Here is a 22,745-nt window from a genome sequence, read left to right as displayed (position 1 = left end):
TCTGAGCCCGGTGGTGCTGGGAACGGCTCGCTGACCCCAGGGGGGCCGGCACGGCCAGGGGCAGCTCCCTGTGCACCATCCTGAGCCGGGGGCAGAGCAAGCCCCTGGGTGGTTTTGGAGCCTCAGGGGGCTGCGAGCACACAGATGAGTTTGCTTCTGCTGCAATAAACTGTTCCCCAGCCCGCCACCCACGTGCGCTGCTGGATGGGCCGTGGGGACGAGCCCAGGCATGCTGCTGCCTGCAGAGCTGCAGGGACCCATCCCGCAGGGCCTCATCCTGCTGCCGCCCCTCAGGGCGCAGTGCTGGGTGCCGGGGGGTGCGGGGTGTTGGCGTCCCGCTGGCTTTGGCTGCACAAGCAGAGGGTGCGAGCAGGCTGAGGAGCTGGCAAGGGCTGAGCAATGGCCAGGACGTGTCCGTCCCTTCGCTGCCTTGGAGGTTGCCCCGGGGCCAGGCTATCAGCTGGGGAAGCCAAGGGCCCCAGGGAGATCTTCTTAACCCTGGTCCCGGTGTCCGTCTGTCCTTCCCGCGAGCCTCTCCAGCCTCACAGCAGGGCAGCCGCCCTCTCCCTGCTCCTGCTGGGCTCCGCGGCTGTGCTGGCAGGACGAGGCCGTCCCTGCGGCAGCGTTACTGGGGCAGCACCAGCAGCGTTACTGGGGCAGCACCAGCAGCGTTACTGGGGCAGCACTGGCTCGCACCATGGCCTGGAGGGAGAGGGCTCTGCGTGCGCAGCACCGGGACCGCAGGGCCCAGGCCCCGAGGGGCAGGTCGGGGGAGCCGCACTGGCTGCTGGGGGCATGGCCCCAGGGAGGCCGTTCTCTGCAGGCACCCCCTGCCCCGACCCCTCCAGCTGGGACCCGCATGTCCGTGGGCGGGTGAAGAACACAGCAGGCGCCTGCTCGTAAAATATACTACATGCTTTATTGGATTTAAAAGTTTTATGAAATGACAAAAAAAAAAATCAAGAGTTGGCAGACGCGTCAACAGTTGCCGCTCAGTGGATCTCCAACCCCTTCTCCAGAAAGCATCCGCAGGTCTCCGCCACCGCGAGCAGCGCCGCCGGCCCCGGCTCCAGCCCGCAGCCCCCGCTGGGAGCGCGCCCCGGGGGGGCTCCTTGAGGCCTCCCCGGCCCTCCCGGGGGTCCAGCACCGCTCCCCGGCCGGCTCCGGCCGAGGCGGCGACAATGCCGACGGCGGGGGCAGAGCAGCGCCCCGTCCGCCGCCCCCGCTGCCGGGATCCCGTCCCCGCGCCCGGGAGCAGCCGCGGGGAAGTGCAGGCACTTAGTCATTTAGAGGAATTTTTCACTTATCTCAAAGCAACAGTGTAATTGTCTAACTACCACCTAGGAAACGAAAAACACCTTTGTAGCCCTTCCTGTACTGTCAACATACACGTATATATTACTCTGGCGTAAAGCAAGGCCCCGAGGGGCTGTTCGCATCCCGCCCTGCCTCCCTCCCTGCCCCTCCTGGACGCGCACCTTCCTCTGCCGTCAGCAGGCGAGTCCCGGGTCGGCCTCGGGGTAGCAGCTGCCTCCCAGGACGGTGCCGGCGGCCAAGGCCAGCGGCTCGGCGTGGACGGGGCAGCGGGAGCGGGACCTGGGCTTGGCGGAGCTCCGGCCGCAACCACTGGGGGAGGGCGGTGGGCAGGGGCCAGGGCCGGGGCCAGGGCCAGAGGGAGCAGACTTGGCCCTGGGACGGAGCAGGGCTCAGCCCAGGACAGGGGCAGGGGCCTGGGAGGCATCCTCCAAGCTGCAGGATGAGCCCCACAGCCTCCCAGGGAGGACAGGGGAGCAGCCAAGCCCCGGGGCAGCAGCTTGGCCCCAGCCGGCACCCGCTGTGGGCACGCACCAGTGGTGGGCCCCAGGCAGCACCCAGTGGGGTCAGGCAGAGCCCGGCCTCGGCTCCAGCAAGCGCAGCCTCAAGGCAGGGAGGCTGCTGCCGACCGGTCCTGGTGAGCGCCCTCCACCCACCCCAGCCTTCCCCATCCCCAAGGACAGAGCCCTGGGCAGTCACCCAGCCCCACGGGCACGCACCCAGCCCCACGGGCACGCACCCAGCCCCACAGTGCCCAAGGCCCGGCTGGGGGCTGCCTCCCAGCTTGGTTGTGCCTCGTGCCCCCCCTCCGGCCTTGCCCTGGGGACGGGTGCCATGGGCGCGTTTGCACGGCGCCTTGCACAGAGGTGGCAGCGGGGGCTGGCTCTGCCCCACTGCCCCTTGGGGATGGCCCTTCCCTGGTGCTCCCTCCGCCAGGCTTCCAGTGGGACACGGCTGCGCTCCTCGCCCTGCCGAGCGCTGGCTGGGGTCTGGCCCTGGCCCTGCTCCCCTGGGCAGGGAAGCAAAGACAGGGGCAGGCGGGGGCTCCTGTGCCCCGGACCCATCCCCTGCACCACAGACGGATGCCGCTGGTGCCAAGCATCCGGTGGGGGGAACGCGGCCCAGGGCGGGAGGGGTGACACCCCGCGGGCGGCAGCTCCCTGGTGCGAGTGGGAGAAGCATCAGCAGCACGCTCCTGGCCGCAGCTCCTGGCCGCACGAGTACCAGCAGGGGCAGGGCCCTCCCCCGGGAGGTATTGTACTTGCTCTCGCTTACCAAGAGCGCGCAAAGAGGGCTTTCCCCTGCCCAACCGTCACAGCGATGGGGGCCAGGGTGTAAGAAAAGTGACTCATAAAAAGGAGGAGAACCGCTGCGATGTCGGCCCCACCGCCGACACCTGCGTCACCCCCTGCCCCGGCTGCGGGGGCTGCGGCACCACGGCAAGGCTCCCGCCACCCCGGCCTTCCAAACAGCCTGTGCAAAGGTTGGAAGAGGCAGAAGAAACGAAAACAAAAATATTAAAAAATAAAAAAATAAAACCACATTGAAACCAAACCCAAATGCCGTGTGGCTGAGCGGAGGCAGGAGTAACTGGAAGCCATGCACAGCAAAGCTGGGGACTACAGAAATAGGGAGGGGGAAAGGGCGGCTGCTGACTTCGGGGGAGCGGTCGTCTTCTCGGTTTCTCAGAGATCAGGAAATAAATAAGTTGAGGTGGCTCCTCCCGCCGCGGCGCTGGGTGACACGACTGGAAGGGAGGGCACCCGGGGGAGGACGGCGGGTGCTGCCGAGCGCCCGTGGGGGCCGGGAGGGGTGGCGCGGCGCTTCCCCGCGGCCAACGCCGCCCCCGGGCCCAGCGGGTCGCGTCCGTGCGTTTCCTCCTCCTCCTCCCTCCTCTCTCTACTTCTTGGGCTTCTTGAAGATCTTTAGGGGGAACTTCTTCTTGCTCTGGCCGAGGTCAACCTCGTCGCCCGTCAAGCTGCTGTCCTCGTCCCCCGGGCTCTTCTTGGCAGCCAGCTGCGGGATGCGGGTGCTCTTGGCGCTGTTGGGCCGGCAGTCAGAGATGGGGGAGGGGGTGTCGGGGTCGGTGGAGCTGGGGCTGTGCGACCGCGACGAATCCGAGTGGCTGTGCTTGCCGGCCGTCGGGTGGCTGATCTCCCCGAGGCTGGAGGACTTCTCCATGCCGTGGTTCACCATCATCATCTTCTTCATCACCATGGGGCTCTCGGGCAGGCGCTCCGGCAGAGCCCCCAGCGCGGAGGCCTCCGCGTGCCGGCTGCCGCCGTTGGGGGTGGGCGCGCCGAGGGCCGGGTGCGCGGGGGCAGCCTCCTCGATGGACCTGGTCAGCAGGTTGGGGCGCGCAGCCAGCAGCTTGGGCGCCGCGCTGGGGATGCGCTGGTGGTCGCTCAGGTGCGGGATGCAGGACTCGGAGTCGCAGCGAGTTAAGTCTCTGGGGGTGGAGAAGGCGGAGGAGGAGAGCTCGTTAGCGCTGCTCGTTAGCGCTGCTCGCGCCGCGGGCCCCCCACCCCCCCCCCCCCCCGCCCACACCCACACAGATGCAGCGGCTGAGGGTGGGGGCTCGGCAGGGGAAGCCCCCGGTGGAGCGCAGCACGCAGCCAGCCCGTGGCCCCTGGGCAGGCAGGAGCGGGGACAAGGCCCCGTCCTGCTCCCGCTGCCTCCTCCTGCCGGCTCTGCTCCTCCCCGCCAGCACCGGGGGCACCCCACGGACAGGGCCTCACCCAGCCCCACGGCACGGGCAGCCCCGCCACAGCCACACGTAAATCCGTGGCTCGGCTCCGCTCGGGGCCTGGCGGAGCAGGGACGATGCACAGAGCAGAACCGGAGGGAGGAAGGCCCCGGCCCGCGAGGCAGCGGCAAGCGCTCGGCCCGAAGGTGCCAGCTGCGGCCCCGGCATGCTGCTGGAGCTCCTGGGCCGGGCCGACAACCCCTGGCAGTGCCCTCTGTCCCCTTCCTCCCACGGATCCCACAGGGTGGCTGGTCCCCAGGAGAGTCAGTGCCACAGCAGGGCTGGGTGCGATTTCACCAGAGGCTTCTCCGGACCCTCAGCTTGCATCTGTGTGCGCGCCCCCCGGCCAGCCCCGCCGGCTCAGGCCTGCAGCCCGACCCCAGCGCTGGGGCAGGCGGCGGCGGAGCCGGGTGACGTGACCCCAAATCCCCCAGCGGGGGACCGGAGGCCAGGCCTTCCCGCTGTCCGCCCGCAGACCGGCCCCTGCTGCACAGCGGTTTGTGCCCCCAGCCTGCTGCCTGCTCGTGGTTGTCAAAGGCGATCGAGCGCCGCCCTGCCACCCCCAGCGTCTCCTTTCCAAAGCGGGGAGCGGGGGCAGGAGGAACGGGCAGCCCCTGCTCGCTCCCCCCATGGCCCAGATGCTGCAGCGCTGCTGTGCCCCGGCCCGCCGGCCCCGTGGTCCCTGCCGAGCAGCCGGATGGAGCTGCGCTGCTGCCGCCTGCCCCACGGCCGGCCTGGCGCCTTGCAGTGCCGCCACCGCCGCCTGCGGGGCACGCAGGGGCAGCGAGGGGCTGCAAGGGGTCGGTCGGCCGCCTCTCGTCACCTGCACAGGCTGGAGGCAAGAAACAGAGCGGAGAAGGCTGTGGAGAGGAAAAGAGCAGAGCAGAGGACAAGGGAGAGGGCGTGGGAGGGGATGGGAAGGTGCCCGCCAGCTCCGGGCCATGCTGTCCCCATGGGCAAGCACCCCGTGCGGCCGAGCCCCAGGACTTGGCTGGCTGTGCCCCGCCAAGCCCTCCGCCCAGCCGGGCTGTGCTCCGCACACCCAGCACGGGAAGAACCCCGCGATCCTTCCAGGTGGTGCCGTCAGGAATCGCACCAGAGCTCAGAGGAAGAAAGGGGAGGGCAAGACGGGACAAGAGGCCTCCACTACAGAGCCCGTAAATACGGAGACCTCCAGGCAGCATCGGGCAATGCTCATTGCACTGATGGAGAAGTGGCTGCAGAAACAGATGACAAAGAAGTCCCCCTACACAGCTGAACTATTGCGAAGTGCTTGTAGAGGGCAGGGGGATCGTCCTCAGCATCGTCCGTCAGAGCAGCAGGGATATTTTGGAACAAACCTACTGAAAGCACGTGGGCTTTTGTTTCACAGCTCCACAGGAGCGTGGAGGAAAGGGGTATCAGAAAAACCTCCCGGGTGGTTAGGATCCAGCCCGGGATCCGCTCCGAGAGCCCAGCTGCAGAGACTGCCTCATCTCTTATTTTAACAAGAGGAAAATAGCCGTGGGCATTGCTGGAATAGCCTTGGCCTTTCACACGCACGCAGCCGAGCCCATCTGACATCCCAGCAGCGGGGCGCTGCATCCTCAAGGTTAGCAGCGGGCTGGGGAGGGCAGGAATCGAACAATTTGGATGGTGTGAAATCCCCGGCTATTCTGAGTGAGCGTTCTGGACACGGTCCAAGGGAGACAACTGTGATGAAAGCACCGTACGGAGACGTGAGCTCATGACTCCCAGCCATCCCGGCGGATGCTGCGGCCGCCCAGAAGGTCACTTTCACGCAGGGAGCAGCGGATGCAGCTCCGTGGTTTCACTGGGGTAACTGGGGCGCGCGGGTGCTCAGCTCTGTAAGACATTCCCTGGAAGTCGGAGGGGCTGAACACGGGCCCAGCGCGCCCTTTCCTCACAAGTCCCGTCTCGGAGCAGGCTTGGAGCGAGCTCAGCGCGGGGCAGCATTGACCGCAGGCAGGGCCGGCCGCCGAGCTCCGGCACGGGGCACCGCAGCGACCTCCCCGGGGACTGCACTTCGCCTGCGCACCACAGGCAGCGTGTCAGCGCTAACCACGGCGTGTTTAGATTGTAGCACCTGCTCAGCTGAAATTCGACGTTGTAATGCGCCTAAGGATGCTTTTTTCCTGTAAAACCAACCCGGTTCTTCCGTAAGCGCAGAGGTATCTGGAGAGAGTCAGTGAAGAAGACATTCTTTTAAACAAAAGTGAGATAATGGCAGATACAGCAGAAATGAGCTATCTTGGAGGACTTCCCAAATGCCTCATTTGTGAAGAGGGCAGGCTTCCTCCTCGCTGAGGTCTGCAGACGGCCGTTAATTCATGCAGCAACCCGGAGTGCCTTTGCCGGCCTTTCACGAGGTCCTGACCGGTCCTCAAATGAAGAGACAAAAGCAACAGCGCGGTCACGGCCGTCGGCGGAGAAAATGACGACAGCAGATGGAGAAACATCCTCTGGTGGTGGAGGATTTTCTTCCTCTGACTGCACATGCTGGAAACCCGATCCCGGACAGCTGGTCCCTGCCTGGCAGCAGGGGTACGGCTGCCTCTGGCTGGTGCCGAGGACCGGCCGGGAGCTGCTCCCGGGCACGCCACGGCCACCTCGTCCCTTCCCCGGGACTGCTCTCGCAGCAACAGGAGACCCTCAGCACCAAGGGGCTGGCAGTTAATTTGCGTGGGTCCTCCTGCTCATCCCAGACATCCACGGCTTCCTTGGGATGTCCCAGCCCAGGCCGAAAGGCTGGGAACCACCACAGGGCAGGAGCCTGGCACAGCCCGCGCAGATGGAAGTGGGTGTGCCACAAAAAAGTGGCAGAGGAAATGTCACTGCGGTCCTGTCCTCCAGGTGGTCCCATCCTCCACATGGTCCCATCCTCCACGTGGTCCCATCCTCCACGTGGTCCCGTCCTCCACGTGGTCCCGTCCTCCAGGTGGTCCCGTCCTCCACATGGTCCCATCCTCCACGTGGTCCCGTCCTCCACGTGGTCCCATCCTCCAGGTGGTCCCGTCCTCCACGTGGTCCCGTCCTCCAGGTGCACTGGGGCTCAGAGCAGCCTGGCTCTGGCAAGAAGGCCAATGCTCCTTCCGTCACAGCGCATCTGAAAGCAGCACCCTTCTGCAAGAACGCTCAACCTTACAGAAGGACCTCTGGGGTCTTCTGGGTCCTCGGCAGACCCCCCCGAGAAGGACCTGAGGAGCACGGGATGTGTTTCCGTGTAGACAACAACATTACGGGCCGCAGGCTGCTCCCGAGAAGAGACCTCGTGGGATACAATTTCTTCTTCCCTTGCTCTTGGGCTGGCTGTCCGCAGCAGGACCAAAGGAACCGGTGTCAGGAGACAGGCCATCGTCGGGCGTTCTTCAGATGTCCGACGGGTGCTAAGCTAATCCTTTTTGTTTGTAGTTTGTCCAGGTACAAACCAGGAAAGCATCCCGAAGTGAGGGCGGACGTGCCTTGCACGGGGACACGACTCAGATGCGTGCTGACTTGGCCGGAGGCAGCACAGAGCTGGGGACCCTCCGGAACCCAAAGCAGGGACAGGAGGGGGGAAAGACCACTGCCAGCCAGCCAGAAAGGGCAGGCACACGGATCCTGACAACTTTCGGGAGGCTCCTGCTCCCGACCCCCGACCGCAGCGTTTCCACAGGACGCGCAGCCTGCCTGGAACGCCGGGCTCCTTGCCTGGGCGCGGGGCAGGGAGGCTGGGTGGCGCTGCAGGAAGGTGCCTTCAGACACAGCTCCGCTGTGAGCAGCACAACTACCAACTGCTGCCCCCCTGAAAGACTGACCTGACCGTGGAACCGGGGAGCTGGGAGCCTCGTTTAACGCTTCTAAACGTCGCAGCTGCGCTGCAGCGCTGTCAGCCTCCTTTGCCATGCAGCCAGGCACGCTCACAGCCTGTGAGGAGCAAGGCTGGCAGAGTTCAGCTACCTGGAGGCCGATCCCTGCGCTGCCGTGGCTCCTCTGCCCCCACCTGCGCTTCCTACCTTGCCGCTCCGGGAATCCAAACTGCCCACGGTGAATGAGGGAGTGAGGAAATGGGATGCACTGCACTTTGCAAACAAAAGAAGCAAAACATGGAAGAAAGAAGGGCTGGTAATGATGGAGAAAGGGGGGAGAGGACAGGACAATGTAGAATAACTGCTTATTTTTCCTTGGCTGCAGCCCATCAAATCATTTCCTCTAGCGGGCTCCTGCTGCCTGTAAAACCCAGGGAACAGGCTCCAAGAAACCGAGCGGTGGTTCAAGGGCGTTGGACGTGACCGGGCTGCAGCAGGGCTCGGTCCCGTGGCCTCCTGGGCCCTGCTGCCTCTGCTGCTCCCTGCCTTCCTCCGCGAGCCCGCAGCTGCCAGCTCCATCCACCCGGCCGGCACGCGGCACCGGGCAGCGACGGCTGCCCAGGAGGCAGAACCGAATTTGCTGCACGGCCTGGTTACGTTGCTGTGCACAGCACTGCACAGCCAGAGGCTCGGGAGCAGCCGCTAACGCGCAATTCCGACCGTAATTTCTGCCCTTCTGTCCTAGGAGAGCTAGGAATTACTCTTGTTACTAGATCACTGCCACCCTGCTTTTGCCTCGGCTGTCAGCTCCCCTCCCCACTGGAAAAGGGTCGCCGGCGCGGGGGTTTGGTCCTGCTGACCCAGCTCCACCCCGTTTATGCGCCGGTACCACTAGAAGCAGGCACTGGCGAGCAGAAACCTCTGTGCACACAGCACCCTCCAGCCCCTCTCCCTCCCAGGGACACCCGGCCCCCTTCATTAACATTTAAAAACACACATCAGCCTTCAAAACCAGAACAGCTCTGACCTTATTTGCACCGGATCCTCTGAAGCCAATTGCAAAAGAGAAGCAGACAGTGAGGAGCTGGTGAGAGTAACCGGGAGGCCACGCGCTGGCCGTGCCCGTAGAGTCCCTGCCAGGTTAGCTCCAGGCAGACTTTAGCACCACCAGGCACGGCTCGTGCAGTGCGCACGGGACACGGAGAGGACTGGCCTCCGAGCCTTCCTCTGGGGGAACGGGCTGTTTGAGACAATTTTCTTGTGAGGCCTCGCCAACATTTGCGTCTGCTGGGCACAAGAGCGGCTGAACTGATGCGGCAGTCCAAAACACTCAGGGCAGCGCTCTTCCTGCCCAGGGAGCCAGGATTTTTGTGGGTTCTGCTTTCATCCTTGGCAATGACTCCCTGGAAGGCTTTTCTCAGCCTCAGATTCCCATCTGTTCTGCTCGCCAATTTGGGAGCCTGCGGAGCTTGAGGGATGTATATTAAGGCCTCCGAGACTGGTTGTATAAAAGAGAAATTAAGAGCAATATATTGGCTCGCGCTGTGGCTTGCGCTGCAACTGGCCTTCGTGGCAGTATTTTTAGAGATGCACCTAAGCAGGATCTGCTAAAGATGCCGTTTGGCCCCAAATTTAAAAGCAACAACATTAAGAACACATTTTTGTACCCAATTCTTCATTTCTGTTTTCCATGACGAACAGAGAATGAGGATGGATTTTGGAGCCTGCTACTGCGTAGCTGGATCAAATCTTACCCCAGATATTCTCACTCTGCAGAGCTACCTGCGCTGCTAAAGAAACGATCCCGCAGCAGCAGGTGCTCTCTTCTCTGGGAGCAGAAAGCAGTCCTGCCTTTTGGTGAGCAGTGAACAATCAGGTCCTGGTAAGCGACTGCCCGTGGGGAGTGAGGAGGAGATCCCAGGTATTCTCCCCTAATGACCTCCCGGCATCACTGCCTTTTCTAATGGGGTCCCCAAAGCCACCTCGCATTTCCCTCTGCCACTCCCAGGAGAGTCTGCAGCACCAAGACTTTAAACCCGTCAGCAATTAAGCATCCCTCTGATCAGGACTCAGCTGAAAAAAAAGATGTTTATAGAGCTATTTTTGAAACAGTGTTTTGGAATCAGCCTTCGAGCTCCCAGGACAAGCCCCTTGTACAGAGACAGGAAGGGCAGCTGTAAGCACGGGCTGCGTGACATTATGAGAAGCATTCCCAGCTTGTATCTGTCAGGCTGGGTCAGCCTCAGCTGAATTCAGATTGGCAGTAATTAATCTAAATTTTAATTATGCTGCTTCTCCTAACCCCCAAACAAACATTACTGAATTAACCAAGATGTTGCTCTTTACTGCCCACCACGGACCACGCGCAGTAAATTTCTCCCCCCAGCACAGTCCGGAATGCTTTAATGTGTTTGTGACTGCTGGCAGCTTTACACGAGCTGCTACTCGTAGCCTGGGGCTCAGAGACTGCTCTGGTCTGTCAGGCACCCTCAGGCAGACCTGCTTTGAGACACAGAAGTTAGCGAGAGGGTTAGACATCCGAAACAGAGGCTGTGCAAATGACATCGAATTGAAGATGTCAGGAGAGAGCCTACAGCTATGGGGAGAAGTACCTACAAGTGAACGGAGCGATGTACAACATGCCAGGACAAATGGAGATGCAGTGGCTTGGGATGGTTTTCTGCCTGGATACAGAAATGTGAGAAGACGCTGCCCTGACCTGCTTCTGCCATCAAAGCTCTCCGGTCTCTTCCCATACGCTGTTTCCTGTTCTGAGGGTAAGCACTATTTTTAATCTTACAAAGGAGAAAGCAAAGAGCAGAGAGATGACGTGACGTGGCCACAGCCCCAGGGCAGCTCCGGTAGGGAGCGGAGGGATTCCCCAGGGGGCAGGCACAGCCCCTCTACCCTGCCTGCTTCAGCACCAGCACCTCCGAGCTGAGAGCGCTCCCTGCACACACCGCTGCAACCTCAGCTGGGTTTTTGAACCAAGCACCCCGAGGGATGCAGGCTCAAACGGCACTCTGGAGCTGGGCGCATCCATGACATAAACCGGGTGAAAAAAGCTCTGACTGCTGCCACAGACCTGCTCTGGAAGAAGGCCACCCAGGGCCACCCAAGAAACATCACCCTCTGCCCGGGCTGCAGAATGTCTCTACCATCTCGCGGGATCGCTGCTTCTCTGGCTGCCCCAGTCCTTCCCATCTCTAACGTCAGCGTGGGACACCAGGACAGGTCAGCGTGGATGGCAGCCAGCTCCCGGGGTCTCCAGCGAGCCCTCCCTCCCTGGCTGTTACTACTGGGAGGGAGCCGACTGAAGCCCCCGATCCAGCAGTGAGAAGCCCCACGTCCTGTTCTCACTACTCAGGTGTTTCTTAGCCCAACACAAATATGCCTCGTCCCTTACCAAAACAGAGGAGGTGGAGAGTTGCTCTGAAACACAAAATGCCTAAATGCTGGTTTTTGCCCCTTCTTAACAGAACAGCACAAGTTTTAGCCCTCCAGCAGCTCTGGCTACTTGCTCACATTTCTACCCATTACATTTCCTTTGCAATTTGCTTGTGAAGACCCCAAACGAGTCAAGGCTTCAAATAAGGTCAGTGTTTGTTTGATTAGTTGTGTTACCTTTGCTCTCCCGGGTGCATCACCCAAGGAAATTCTGCCTTAGAGGTAACTGGGTGCCCAGGAATTCTCGGCTGTTCAGCTACAGCTGCAGCACAGCACCTCCGTGGCTGATGCACCCACTGTGTCCACAGACATGGGAATGGGCCGCAGAGCACTCATTACAGAGTCCACTTGCGTGGGGGAGAGGCTGAAGAATCAAAAATGTGGATAAATAATGAAACAGAGGCCCAAAAGGAAAGGGCACACGGAATCTAGGAGAAAGGGCCCCAGCAAGCATCAGCTCTGAGACACAGCAGGCAAGGGGGAGCTAGAAAAGAAACAGCAATATACCCAAAGCTCTCAGTGCGACAGCGAACTCCAGAGGTGACATCAGGAGGGGGCAGATCAGGGGTGGAGTCCATCTGAAGGAAATAAGAGGTGGTGGTGTGATGGTAATAGATAGGGTGGACATGGGAAGCAGGAGCAGGTGCAGTAGTGGTGGATGAGGAGCAAGAGGTGGCGGTGGTAGCAGATGATGGGCTGGTGCCAGGAAGGTCGGAACTGAAAGACTGTCCAGAGGAGAGGCTGTGCATTCGACGGAGAGACACTCTGCCTGCCAGGTAATGGGCAGGCTGGCCCGACTCATTCTGGCCTTGCACATAACTCTCTACCAACCTCTGAGATCCGTGGGCGTGCTGTGGGTCCACCAGGCGCTGGCGAACTGTGCTGGGCAAGGCAGGAGCTGCAACGAGAGAAAGGGGAGAATGCTGAAGGCAGCTGGAAAACCCCGCACATCAGATCGGCAAGACAAAGCTGCCGCCCCCGGCCAGCACTACGCATCACAGCACCATGCCTTCTGTCCCCAGGACACTTGCTTGGGCCACTGCAGCCATCCCACCTTGTGCTATCGGTTATGCTGGTTTAATGCAGAAGCATTAAGCTGGTGCTGCTGCTTAACATGCTAGATTAATGACCAGCCCATGAGAAACTACGCTTGACATTCCTGATCCAGGTGCTTTCTGAACACCTTATCTGATCATCTTGCTCCAAGCAGAAACTGGCTGCATGATTCATCCTACCCAACTCTACATCAGAGCTACCACCCAGCCTCCTTTGTTGTAACCGTGAGGTCGGCAGGACTTCTGGGGCGTGATTCATTTCATCCTAACACAGGCAGCCAAACCGCCCGCATGCACTGGGCCCTGGCAGTGCCGTTTCTCTACAGCCTACAGAAGGAGCCTGCGCTGTCGCGTGGAGATGCAGGCACCTGAAGGCAGCGAGGCCAAGCCCAGCGCAGCTCTGCGCCGCTCCAGCTCCTGCAGTGACACCCAGAAAGCAGACGTGCTCCGGTGCCACCAAAAGCACAGCAGCGCAGTGCACTTTGCATTCAGGGGCAGGAAAGCCTCCAGGAAGATGCAGAAACCCCTTAGACTCGTGCCCTTCCTGCAGGGCGGAACAGCTGGGAAGTGTGGCAGATGCAGAGGAACTATTTATTAGCTGGGTAGACGCAAGCTTTCATCACAGCAGACGCCCGAAATTATAGGTCTGGCTCAAAAGCGCTATCATTTGTTCCCAAGCTGTTTCCTAAGTTGGCTTACTGATCAAAGAGATGCTCGGTTTGAAAAATACCGCTCTCCAAATGCAAATCCATCTTGGTTCAAAGAAACCAATTGCACTGTCTCCTTCGGAGCACCGTCACCAGTTAATTAATAGCTCTTAAGATCACAACGATCTTTTTGGCCGCGTAGCTGTTCCGATCAGGGAGCACGGCCCAGAGAGCTCAGTCCGCTACCCCTGCCCTGAACCCATACGCTGAGCTGGGGCCTTCCGAAAGGCAGAGGGAGCCGCCCGCGTTGCACGGAGACCTCTGAGCAGTCGTTTAGACTGGGCAGGGCATCTCTCACTGGTAACTCAGGGCTCACTTCGTCACTACCTAACCACTAGCTGTCACTTCACACAAGATGTTCCATCTTTTGGGGGAGATAAGGTGTTCAGGATTGTACATAGGCATGAGGAGTACGTGTGGAGATGGTTAACAGGGAGAACAGACAGGTAAGCTAAGAAATGGTAAATGAAGTAGAACGAGAGCTCTTTTGGGAATCGAAGAACCAGCAAACTGCTGCTACAAAAACCACAGCTAGGAATAAGGATCTCCGGCTGTCAGCTGCGACCAGCCGCCACCGGAACCGGTGCTCTGAGGGATCACTGCTGGGACACATCTCAGGTGGAAGAAGGAACAAGCAGCAACAGAACCATGGAATCATACAGGCTGGGAAGCACCTCCATGATCGTGGCCCAGCGAACAGTAACTCAGGCAACTTTGCTATCTTCCCGTTCCGTTTCTGGTAGGCCCTCACTGCTCAGGTTTGCCAACTCCTGCTTTTACGGCACGGCCACCTGCAAATCTTTTCCTGGAGCTCCCTACCCACAACCTTCACTTTCCATTTCAGATTTTTTTTTTTCTCTGAACAACTCCTGAGCTGAAATTAAGTGAAAATGAGTCACAGGGACTCCGAGTGGAAAAAACCTGACAACCTTCCTCCGGTGGGAACCACAAAAAACTGATCAGAGGAGGTGAAAGGGAGAGCGTTAATGGGGCAGAGCCGGAGGCTGTTCAAGCTCTGCTGCCATGACTCTGCAGCAGCAACGTTGCCAGCTACGGCATCACAGCCAGGAATAGCACAGCAGATCCCAACCCGCCTGCTGCTGCGGAGTGTTCACACAAACAGGTCAGATGTGGAGCCTCGGTCTGGGGGGCTGACAGGGAAGCAAGCTCTACAGGATAATTAACCAGGGCATTAGGGGTTTCCACTCCGGGTTTCTGCCTTTCCTGTCTTGGGACTTTTTTTTCTCTTTTGTCCTGGTATTGCACTCCTTATTTACCACGTTACAGCTTTGCACTCTCCTTTTGCTGCCTTGGGACCAAGCTCAGGGCCAAGACCTTGCCTCCGCTGCCGTACGGCCGAGCACAGCCACAGCACACCCTCGCTTCACACTAACACCATCTTATTCCAGGCTGCACGTTTTACAAATGTCACCCAAATAACCTGCTCTTAATCCCGAGGACTGCCACCACACCAGTCCTAACCGACACCAGTGCTGAGCCCCTCCTGCCACGGCACACACTCTTGTCCTCCACCACACCGACACCCACCCGCCGGCGACACTCCTGCCGAGGGAGGTTAATCGCCCCAAAACGTGGAGGTGCCACCGCCGAGGCTGGGCATGCCACTGCCATGGCCCCCGGGGGACAGATCAGCACAGTGTGTGCCACTGGTCAATTCGTTTAAAAGCACGTCTGGGGAAAGCTCTAGGGAAGGCACGGCAGTCACTAGCGTGCCCCGTGTCGCAGGATGGGCACGGGGAGGGCAGGGTCCCCTGGGCTGGTGGCGGGGGCAGTGGGCTGAGAACGGGAGCGGTTCCACCCCCGCCAGCCTGACTCCTCCGTCTCCGCCTCAGGGGTAGGAACAAGCAGAAACAACCCTCCCCATTTCACAATCGGATTTTTTAAAAAAAAACAAATCCCCAAAGTGTGTGAGGAGTAGAGCTAACTGTGATTCTTCTTCGTCCCACCAGACTCTTCCCAGGGGTTAGTAAAGATGCTGATGGCTCAGTGAAGAAAGGTACATTCATTAGTTTCCCGTGCTGGAAAGTTGGAAAATTTGTGTATGTATTTTTAGTCTAGAAAAAGGGCAGAGGGTAGAACAAAAATGTATATATATAATCAGAAAGAACCAAACCAGGGTATTTCCAGAGGGACTGATCCTCCGAGGACAGAGACGAGCGATCACTGAACCTGCGCCCAAAAAGCCAGGCTGCATCTGGGAAAGGCCGAGGGGGTGTGGAAGAGAGAGAAAATCATTTACAGGGACAGTCATCACCGGCAGCCAGCAACACCCCCAGCTCGCCTCGGGAGGAAGCACTCCACGCGCCTCTCCTGAGGCTGGCTTTGAACACCAGCAGGAGGAAGGCAGCGGGGACCTGCCGGGAGCCAGCGCAGGTCAGACCGGTGGGGACGCAGACCAGTGCCACGGCCCCGCTCCGCTCACTGGGCGGACTGGGACAGCAGGAGCTCAGCGCGCACGCAGCTCGCTCCAGGTGTCCGGAGCAAAGCACAAAGGAGCCGGGGATTAAAATCTGAGCCCAGGGCTCACGCCTTATCTAGCTCCCGTCCCCGGCAGCGTGCTTCCGTTGTTGCTCAGGGACTTTTCGGAACACCCCGACCTCACTAACACCCAGCTTGCACCTTTCCAAGTGCTAAGCAGTCTAGCACAGTTTCTAATCGCAGACGGTGACTGAAGACCAAGACTTGTGGGGCACCATTGCTTTAAACACCCCCCATGCACACACAGGCCCAGACTCCGTGCCCCGTGCCTGCTGAGCCCCAGAAACACGTCACACCGCGTCCCTCCTGCCCGCCGCGTCCTGCAGGGACCCGGGCTCTGGGCACTCCGTCTCACCCCCTGCTGCCCTCCGAGACCTGCCTGTCCTTCCCGCAGCCGCCCTGGTAAACAGGCCTGGCTTTGATCACGTCCTGACCAGAAAGTCACCTGCACCAGACGTAACTAGGAAGGCTGCTACACCTCACACGGCCAGCACTGCTCTGCCCCCAGCTGCAGCTCAGGAGGCTTGGCTCCTGCCAAGAGCTTCTGCCTGCGTCACGGCGCCCGCTGGTGCAGAGCAGCGGTGGGAGCCTCGGGAGCTGCTTCCCGTGCTCTTATGCAACAGCTAGAGATAGAAAACCGTGCTTGGAAAATGCATTTCTGAGGGAAGCAAGGCCACGTGTGAATCTGGGTCAGTTGAACATGGGAACCAGAGTCAGGGCTGACTCACAAACCTTTTCCAGAGGAGACAGCCTTCACGTAACACAAGAGCTCAGCAATTGAGAGTGACAGGCTCCCGGTGACTCAGGTTCAGCCCCCTCAGGTATCGGAGCTCCTCAGAGCTCTCCCTCTCCAAATCCCCATTCCTTTCTACAGGAGCTGATGCACTTTGCACGTGAACAGTCACTGACCAAGAGGGAAGGAATGTTCACCCTGGGGACTACACCCCTGCACAGGAGACGGGCACTGGGTTTCGGCCCTTGCTCCCATAAATATTTAACAATTTATCCAAGACAGGCAGTATCACCACAGCAGGCTGCTCCTGCTCAGAATGGCAAGAGGTGGAGGTGCTCCCAGTCCTCTTCTGTCCTGAACAAGTGCTCTGAGCAAGGGAAAACACACTTCAGTTGCCTCTCACTTCTGCGACTAGCCCATAGCTTTGTTTCTTGTAAATGCTTCCGTTCAGTGAGTTGTCTGAACAGCACAGATATGATTAAGTGATGACAAATAACATCTACAAATTTATAGCTCTGCTGGAATTAACAGGCTGCAAGCAACGAGTGGTGACCTGGCACTTAGGGACACTCCCGACCCTTTACAGCTAATATTTTCTCTCTGGTCCTTTAAAAAAGAACGGAGATACCTCAATTCCTCCTAACGCGTCTGAACTGCTTGTAGCAGCTCCCACCGCTCCCCACACACCGCGATGTACCACGTACATTGTATGGACATGGGAGACACGATCTCTTCGTCCAAGTCATCCACGTCATCAGTCATGATGAAGTGCGAGGGGTTAGGGCGTGGGGTGCCCATCCAGCTCTGATCGATGTTCAGGGCTGACGCCAGCGTGTGGATGCCAGGGTTGTTGACGATCTGGAAGCCGCAGAGCAGCTCTATCTGCTGCCAGCGATGCAGGCGCTCCCGCAGCGCCGCTGTCACTTCACTCAGGGCTTGTCTGAAAGCAAGGGTCAAACGAGGGAAAATGTAGAAATTGAGGAAAAGCACAATACGTTGCCTGAAAGAGGGAGCCTGGCGGTTCAGCTTTGTGTCCTACTGCTTGAGAGCAGTAACCTTTAAGCAGTAACAACTGGGATTTCCAGGGATAATCACCTGAAATGCTGCAGCCTCCCAATGCCCTAGGAAAGGCCATTTTGGTGGGGCTTTTAATTGCTCTACACAACTACGATTTCAATTTTACACACATAAAATGTGATTGATTAAAAGAAGCGAGCCTGACCCCATCTAAATAAAGTCAGCAGAACCAAAAGGCAAGCAAAACGAGACCAAGAGCACCTGCACAGCCCACAGTACGCGCGTGTTTGAAACAGAAGAGAGGTTAAAGAGGAAGACAGAAATAAAGGAAGCCATCAAGTAGCTACTCACTTTGCAGTTAAGATTTTATGATCGACATCATCTAGAGATGAGCTGTGAGCAACATGAAATGTTCCAAACAGGGTGTTTCGCTTCTTTTTAATTTTTTCGGCCTGGAACATTAACAGAAAGAAGGTCACAGGAAGAAGATGACCTTATGCTTCCTCCAGGACAAGAACATCCTGGATGGGCTGAGACAGAAATAGTCCTGCAGCTGTCAGCACACATGTAAATAGTGTGAAATTTCTCTTTACTGAGGGATGTTCAGTAAATTCTCCCTAACGCAGTGGATGAGGAAGCAAGTAAGCTGGCTGCAGGTTTCATGCTCCTCCTTGGCCTTTCTGATTCCCCAGAAGCCAGAGGGAATCGAACCAGCTACTCCATGTCTCTTGCTTGGTCTTTCTCATGAGAAAACTTATAGAAATAATATTAATGCCCTCGGGTGGCTGTGTTTTGTTGCTGTGTTTTGTACCCTTCCCTTTGTCACTGTGTATATTCACAAGTGCAGTCTCCGCACGCAGATCCTTGGTTCACAGGATCTAGCGGCATTAACTGGAGACTTTCAAGAGACAAACCAAGGGCATGGACGTGACATCTGACACAACAGAAGTAACCCCACTGAAACGTTAAGATGTTCATTATAAAAACACATTTAAGGCAGACAAATTTTCACAAGCTGCCAGTTCTGGCCGCAGTAAATGTCCCCAGCGAGGAACGCATGTCCCAACAGCTTCCCTGCAGCTCACTGCTTCTTAGCTGGCACAGGATTTTTTTCACTGGGAATGCAGAGAGGATGATTCATCACCACAGTTCGCATGCACGTTATAAATTTTGTTTCCCATGCCTGCAAAACATTTTTTGTAAAGGTGCGAAACTGTCTGCGTACTGACGACACCGCGCGCAGCCAACAGCTAACGCTGCACCTCGCGGGCCCTCAGCCTGCGGAGCCGACAGGCATGCCCCCAGTCGGTGCCTGCAGCGCACTCAGAGCTGCTCACCACTGCTTTTAGCCGCCTGTCACACTTTAAAAAGGCAGAACTAAGGCATTAGATGTGTCGAAGTCCAGAGCCACAGCCACGTAACTGCATCGTGCCTTTCACCTGAACAGTTTATGGGTCAACAGGACCTCACGCCCATTTGTTTAGCACTGCTGAGCACCAAGGCTTCTGGCATGTCGTGACACAACAGACGAACGCAGAAGTGGCTCACTGGAAGGAAATGGGAAGACGCCGAAGAACACACTTTTACACAAGTTTCATTTCCCACTTCTTGCAGCACCGCAAGGGGAAGACCTCGGACAAGGACACTGAAATTCTCACCCCTTCCTTGGCCACCAGGAGCTGCTTCTCTGCATTCTGTTTCTTGATGTTGTAGTACTGGACCTCCACCTCGTGGGTCAGCTGGAGCCACTTCTGCAGGGCCTCGGGTGCAGCCCAGCTGCAGTGAGACTCCAGCTCCTTCTCGGCGTTCTTGAGCGCCATCCGCACCTGGGGAGAAGCAGACGGGCAGTGGTGGAGGGCAGGGGACAGCCGCTGCCCGCAGCGCTCCACTGGTGACCCACCAGGCAACTGCCGGCGGCGAGCCCAGGGCTTTGATGCACCAAAAAAAAAAGGAAAAAAATAAAAAAAAGACTCCACACAACTTAATCTTACTCGTGACAGGAGCTAAAGTCAATAGGAGAGGTGGCATCCCAGTACTGTGAGCAGGTGGCACGGAGGAGTGCGAGGTGGGCAGCCAGCCAGCACTCCGCCTGGATGACCAGAACAGCCCACAGAGCTTTCCTTCCATCTCAAAGGTGAGTGTATTTATTTATTTATTTATCAAAGTTTCTCTCAAAAACATCCAGCAGCTGCAGTGCTGCTTTGCCTCCCCGCTGCAGCGCTGAGCTCTGCCTTAGGGCAGCTCCTCTGACTCACAGTGGCATAGCCAGTAAATCCTCCAGAGCTGACAGCGTGATACGCAAGGTAGTTAAAAGAGAACGAGACTGTAGGTAAGGATATTCAGAGTGCTTATCTCCAGCCTCTAGAAATCTCTGCAGTTTGCTGCCTGCCTTCAGTCCTGCCAAACCCACAAACTCTCCTCCTCCCGAAGCAGAACTGCTGACAACACCGTGCAGGCAACTGCCTCCTTCCACTGCAGCTACTGAGCCAAGCAGAGGGAGCTTGTCAGGACAGCTTTCGCACTGGAGCAAGATGACAAAAATATTTAGACACAAAACATGTGCTACTTGGTCAGAAAAAGAAATGCCACGTCTGGAATCAGCAGCTCCTGCAGCTTTCTGGGGGACTCTCCTTCCCTCGCAGCTCCTCTCCTGCACACGCTGATCTTGCTGGGGATCAGGGTGATGACAAAATTAGAAGAAAGTGGGTGATAAGCAGGTTGAAAACACCAAAAATTGATCTACGAGCATTTAGTGCATGAAGAATTAACACATCTCTTATTACACGTGATGTGCAGAGACTCCAATACCCTAAGCCCTGCTCACTTGTTCCACATCAGGACGGTGACTGCAGCTCAGCCCTACTGTGCCCCGCGGGCGATGCAGCCCCTCGGCCACGGTGCCACCCCTCGGCCATGGCACCTCGAAGCCCAGGAGGGGTGCGCGTGGCTGGGCGCTGTGCAACGGCCTTGCCGCTGACAAAGCTCCAACCCTCAGCACGCTCAGGTGCTCTCACCGCCACGGCGAGCAGCACCCTGCCAACGCTGAGCACTTGCTGGCAGCGTGCGGTCTGGGGTCCGGCCACAGGACAGCGCGACACGTGTGGGGCATGGCCTGGGGAGCCCTGCAGGAGGCCTGGGGAGCTCTGCACAAGGCCCGGGGAGCCCTGCAGAAGGCCCGGGGAGCCCTGCAGGAGGCCTGGGGAGTTCTGCACAAGGCCTGGGGAGCCCTGCAGGAGGCCTGGGGAGCTCTGCACAAGGCCCGGGGAGCCCTGCAGAAGGCCCGGGGAGCCCTGCAGGAGGCCTGGGGAGCTCTGCAGGAGGCCCGGGGAGCTCTGCACGAGGCCTGGGGAGCTCTGCAGAGGGCCTGGGGAGCTCTGCAGGAGGCCCGGGGAGCTCTGCAGAGGGCCCGGGGAGCCCTGCAGGAGGCCCAGGGAGCTCTGCACAAGGCCTGGGGAGCCCTGCAGGAGGCCCGGGGAGCCCTGCACAAGGCCTGGGGAGCCCTGCAGAGGGCCTGGGGAGCTCTGCAGAAGGCCCGGGGAGCCCTGCAGGAGGCCCGGGGAGCTCTGCAGATGGCCCATTTCCTCTTTCTGGTCTCTGGGGCCTTGACCTAATGAGCACACCACCAGTGGGACCTTCAGGGCATGATCCCCAAGGCTCTGTTCACACCCGCCTTTAGCTAGCAAGTGCCTTTTCATTTTTGAATTAAAGATGTGCACTTTTTAAAGGATCGCTCAAACTCGAATCTTTTCCATTACCATGTTGTTTAGCACACACTTTTCACCAAATCCAGCACAAGCACAACTTCTAGCAAGCCAAGAGCACCACGCTACACTCAAATACTTTGAAATTTCATGTTTTATACTGGAGAACATTTGCAGAATTCATCTGGAAGTAGCCAGGGGGCACCACAGAAGAGGTGAGCTACTTGTAACATCGGTTTTGTGTGTGATTTAGTCTTGTTGAACATAACAGGGCCTAAGTCATTCAAAAGCTGCACATTCAGCATATCGCAGACCTCGGGACAGCCTGTTTTTTCCCCTTGGATGTCAGCTGCACCAAGTGCTTCCCCCTGCCCATGCAGAACCCTGATCGTGATCAGTAAGTGCACGGGCGGACGAGAAGTCTGCCCCTACTTATCTGGGGCAGAGGTGTGCTCGAAACGCTTCCAGTGTTCTTACGGAATTATGGAAGAGGGAAGCAGTGCAGAACAGCCAGGGAAAAGTGGCTGAAACGAGCCCTCGTACAGCAGTGTTCACAACACAAACGACCACTAAGAGCAACAACTTAGCAACAAATGCCTTCTGAATCTGAGGTCTGGGGTCATGGTTTGGGTGGAGTATGACCTAGTGAGAAGAGACAGGATCAGTGTAAACAGACTGGTACAGGAGAGCCCAATCCCTGAAATCGACTGTTTTTTAATCTCGTAAGCTGGACTCCAGCAGGAACACTGGTTTAGTGGTAAGAATCAAGTGGTGCAAAAGAGGGTCTTGTTCTAATATTCACTCGGACCCAAGACTGTCTTAAAACCAGATGAGTTTTACGGTCAGTGGCAGTGACTGGTTAATTGTACTTGTGGTCTAGAGTTCACTGGGGTGGTGATTGTGTTATAACCACACAGTGGGGGTCAGGTGGATAAAACCAATACTCACCCTTGCAATGCATCCCTCACGAAGGCCTCTAAGAAACAACAGAGTGGTTAAGTCATCTCTGGCTTTTCAGATATCTTAACAAAGGTAAAGTGGAGGGGCAAAGTGGAATGGATGGCGCTCTACCTTCTCCAAAGGTCAGTAGCAGCTTGGGTACAAGGGCTACGGGTTAGGAGAGAAGGGCTGTGTGTCCTTACTGAATGGCCCCCGGTACAACATGGCTCAATTGCTGGTTACATGAGCACAGATGTCCAAATGCATGCTCTGAAATGGAGCCTGATGAATTTGTGGAGAGGCTGTATGACAAGTCAGGAGGAATGAGACCAAGAGAGCAAAGCGTGTCCCAGGAGTCTGTGGGTGTCTGAACTGCTCTTATTCCAACAAGAGAGGAAGAGGAGAGGAAACGGGCTGATTGCTGACTATTTGCACACTTAAGCTGCATTGCCCCATGGTTCCCTGGCTACCTGTCGACCCAGGACAGATGCTCTTCCCTTGCCAGTGGGAAACTCTGGATTCTTGTTTCATTTTCTCCCCCACCCTGCATGGTGGCAGAACAGACTGGACACGGCCAGGCTGGAAGGGCTGACGGCCTCAGAGCAGCCGAGGTACTTGCTTGGCCCATGCCATTCTGGCTCACAAATTTCAGTTTAAACTGATCTGTAAATTAAGGTCAGATGAGAATTTTCTCTCAGGTGAAATAGGAAGGAGAAATTGGATTTGTGATTTGGGCTTTCTTTGTAGGTCTGGGCAACAGGCGGTTTTGAGGTAAAATCCCCAGATGTTCCCTTGCTCT

The 22,745-nt window shown here is 58.0% G+C and overlaps 2 protein-coding genes and 1 long non-coding RNA gene across 6 annotated transcripts; all 3 read right to left on the bottom strand.

The window, feature by feature from the left end:
• Window positions 1-899: 899 nt before the first annotated feature.
• Window positions 900-2,658, bottom strand: LOC118156852 (translation initiation factor IF-2-like). Its single transcript, XM_035311074.1, has 2 exons — window positions 2,281-2,658; window positions 900-2,244 (listed from the first exon to the last, which is right to left on the bottom strand). The coding sequence occupies exons 1-2, from the start codon at window positions 2,494-2,496 to the stop codon at window positions 1,399-1,401; spliced, it is 1,062 nt and encodes a 353-aa protein (XP_035166965.1). The 5' UTR covers window positions 2,497-2,658; the 3' UTR covers window positions 900-1,398.
• Window positions 2,659-2,814: 156 nt separating this feature from the next.
• On the bottom strand, window positions 2,815-20,145 carry LOC118156851 (stromal interaction molecule 1-like). Of its 4 annotated transcripts, none has more exons than XM_035311070.1 (8): window positions 19,659-20,141; window positions 18,965-19,135; window positions 17,658-17,758; window positions 16,994-17,229; window positions 15,192-15,272; window positions 12,127-12,193; window positions 3,107-3,763; window positions 2,815-3,075 (listed from the first exon to the last, which is right to left on the bottom strand). In XM_035311070.1, the coding sequence occupies exons 2-7, from the start codon at window positions 19,124-19,126 to the stop codon at window positions 3,214-3,216; spliced, it is 1,197 nt and encodes a 398-aa protein (XP_035166961.1). In that variant the 5' UTR covers window positions 19,127-19,135; window positions 19,659-20,141; the 3' UTR covers window positions 2,815-3,075; window positions 3,107-3,213. The 4 variants fall into 4 exon arrangements, with proteins under 4 accessions (XP_035166961.1, XP_035166962.1, XP_035166963.1 ...); XM_035311072.1 differs by lacking the exon at window positions 2,815-3,075 and adding an exon at window positions 8,876-8,894 and having other exon boundaries at window positions 3,224-3,763; window positions 19,659-20,145; XM_035311071.1 differs by lacking the exon at window positions 15,192-15,272 and having other exon boundaries at window positions 19,659-20,136.
• On the bottom strand, window positions 9,968-10,876 carry LOC118156853. Its single transcript, XR_004746465.1, has 2 exons — window positions 10,294-10,876; window positions 9,968-10,120 (listed from the first exon to the last, which is right to left on the bottom strand). It is a non-coding gene; the product is annotated as an uncharacterized LOC118156853 (long non-coding RNA).
• Window positions 20,146-22,745: the final 2,600 nt, after the last annotated feature.

The sequence above is a fragment of the Oxyura jamaicensis genome (genome assembly GCF_011077185.1).
Source record: "Oxyura jamaicensis isolate SHBP4307 breed ruddy duck chromosome 1 unlocalized genomic scaffold, BPBGC_Ojam_1.0 oxy1_random_OJ72738, whole genome shotgun sequence".
NCBI classification, from domain to species: domain Eukaryota; kingdom Metazoa; phylum Chordata; class Aves; order Anseriformes; family Anatidae; genus Oxyura; species Oxyura jamaicensis.
This window is presented reverse-complemented; position numbering and strand designations above follow the sequence as displayed.

Coding starts and splice junctions, on each gene's coding strand:
- LOC118156852 (XM_035311074.1), bottom strand. CDS start 2,496: ATGCTTCTCCCACTCGCACCAGGGAGCTGCCGCCCGCGGGGTGTCACC. Junction 2,245..2,280: donor CCAGCCAGCGCTCGGCAGGG/CGAGGAGCGCAG, acceptor GGAAGCCTGGCG/GAGGGAGCACCAGGGAAGGG.
- LOC118156851 (XM_035311070.1), bottom strand. CDS start 19,126: ATGGCGCTCAAGAACGCCGAGAAGGAGCTGGAGTCTCACTGCAGCTGG. Junction 12,194..15,191: donor GTCCCTCTGGAAATACCCTG/GTTTGGTTCTTT, acceptor CTCTCGTTGCAG/CTCCTGCCTTGCCCAGCACA. Junction 3,764..12,126: donor CACGCCCACGGATCTCAGAG/GTTGGTAGAGAG, acceptor CTCCACCCCCAG/AGACTTAACTCGCTGCGACT.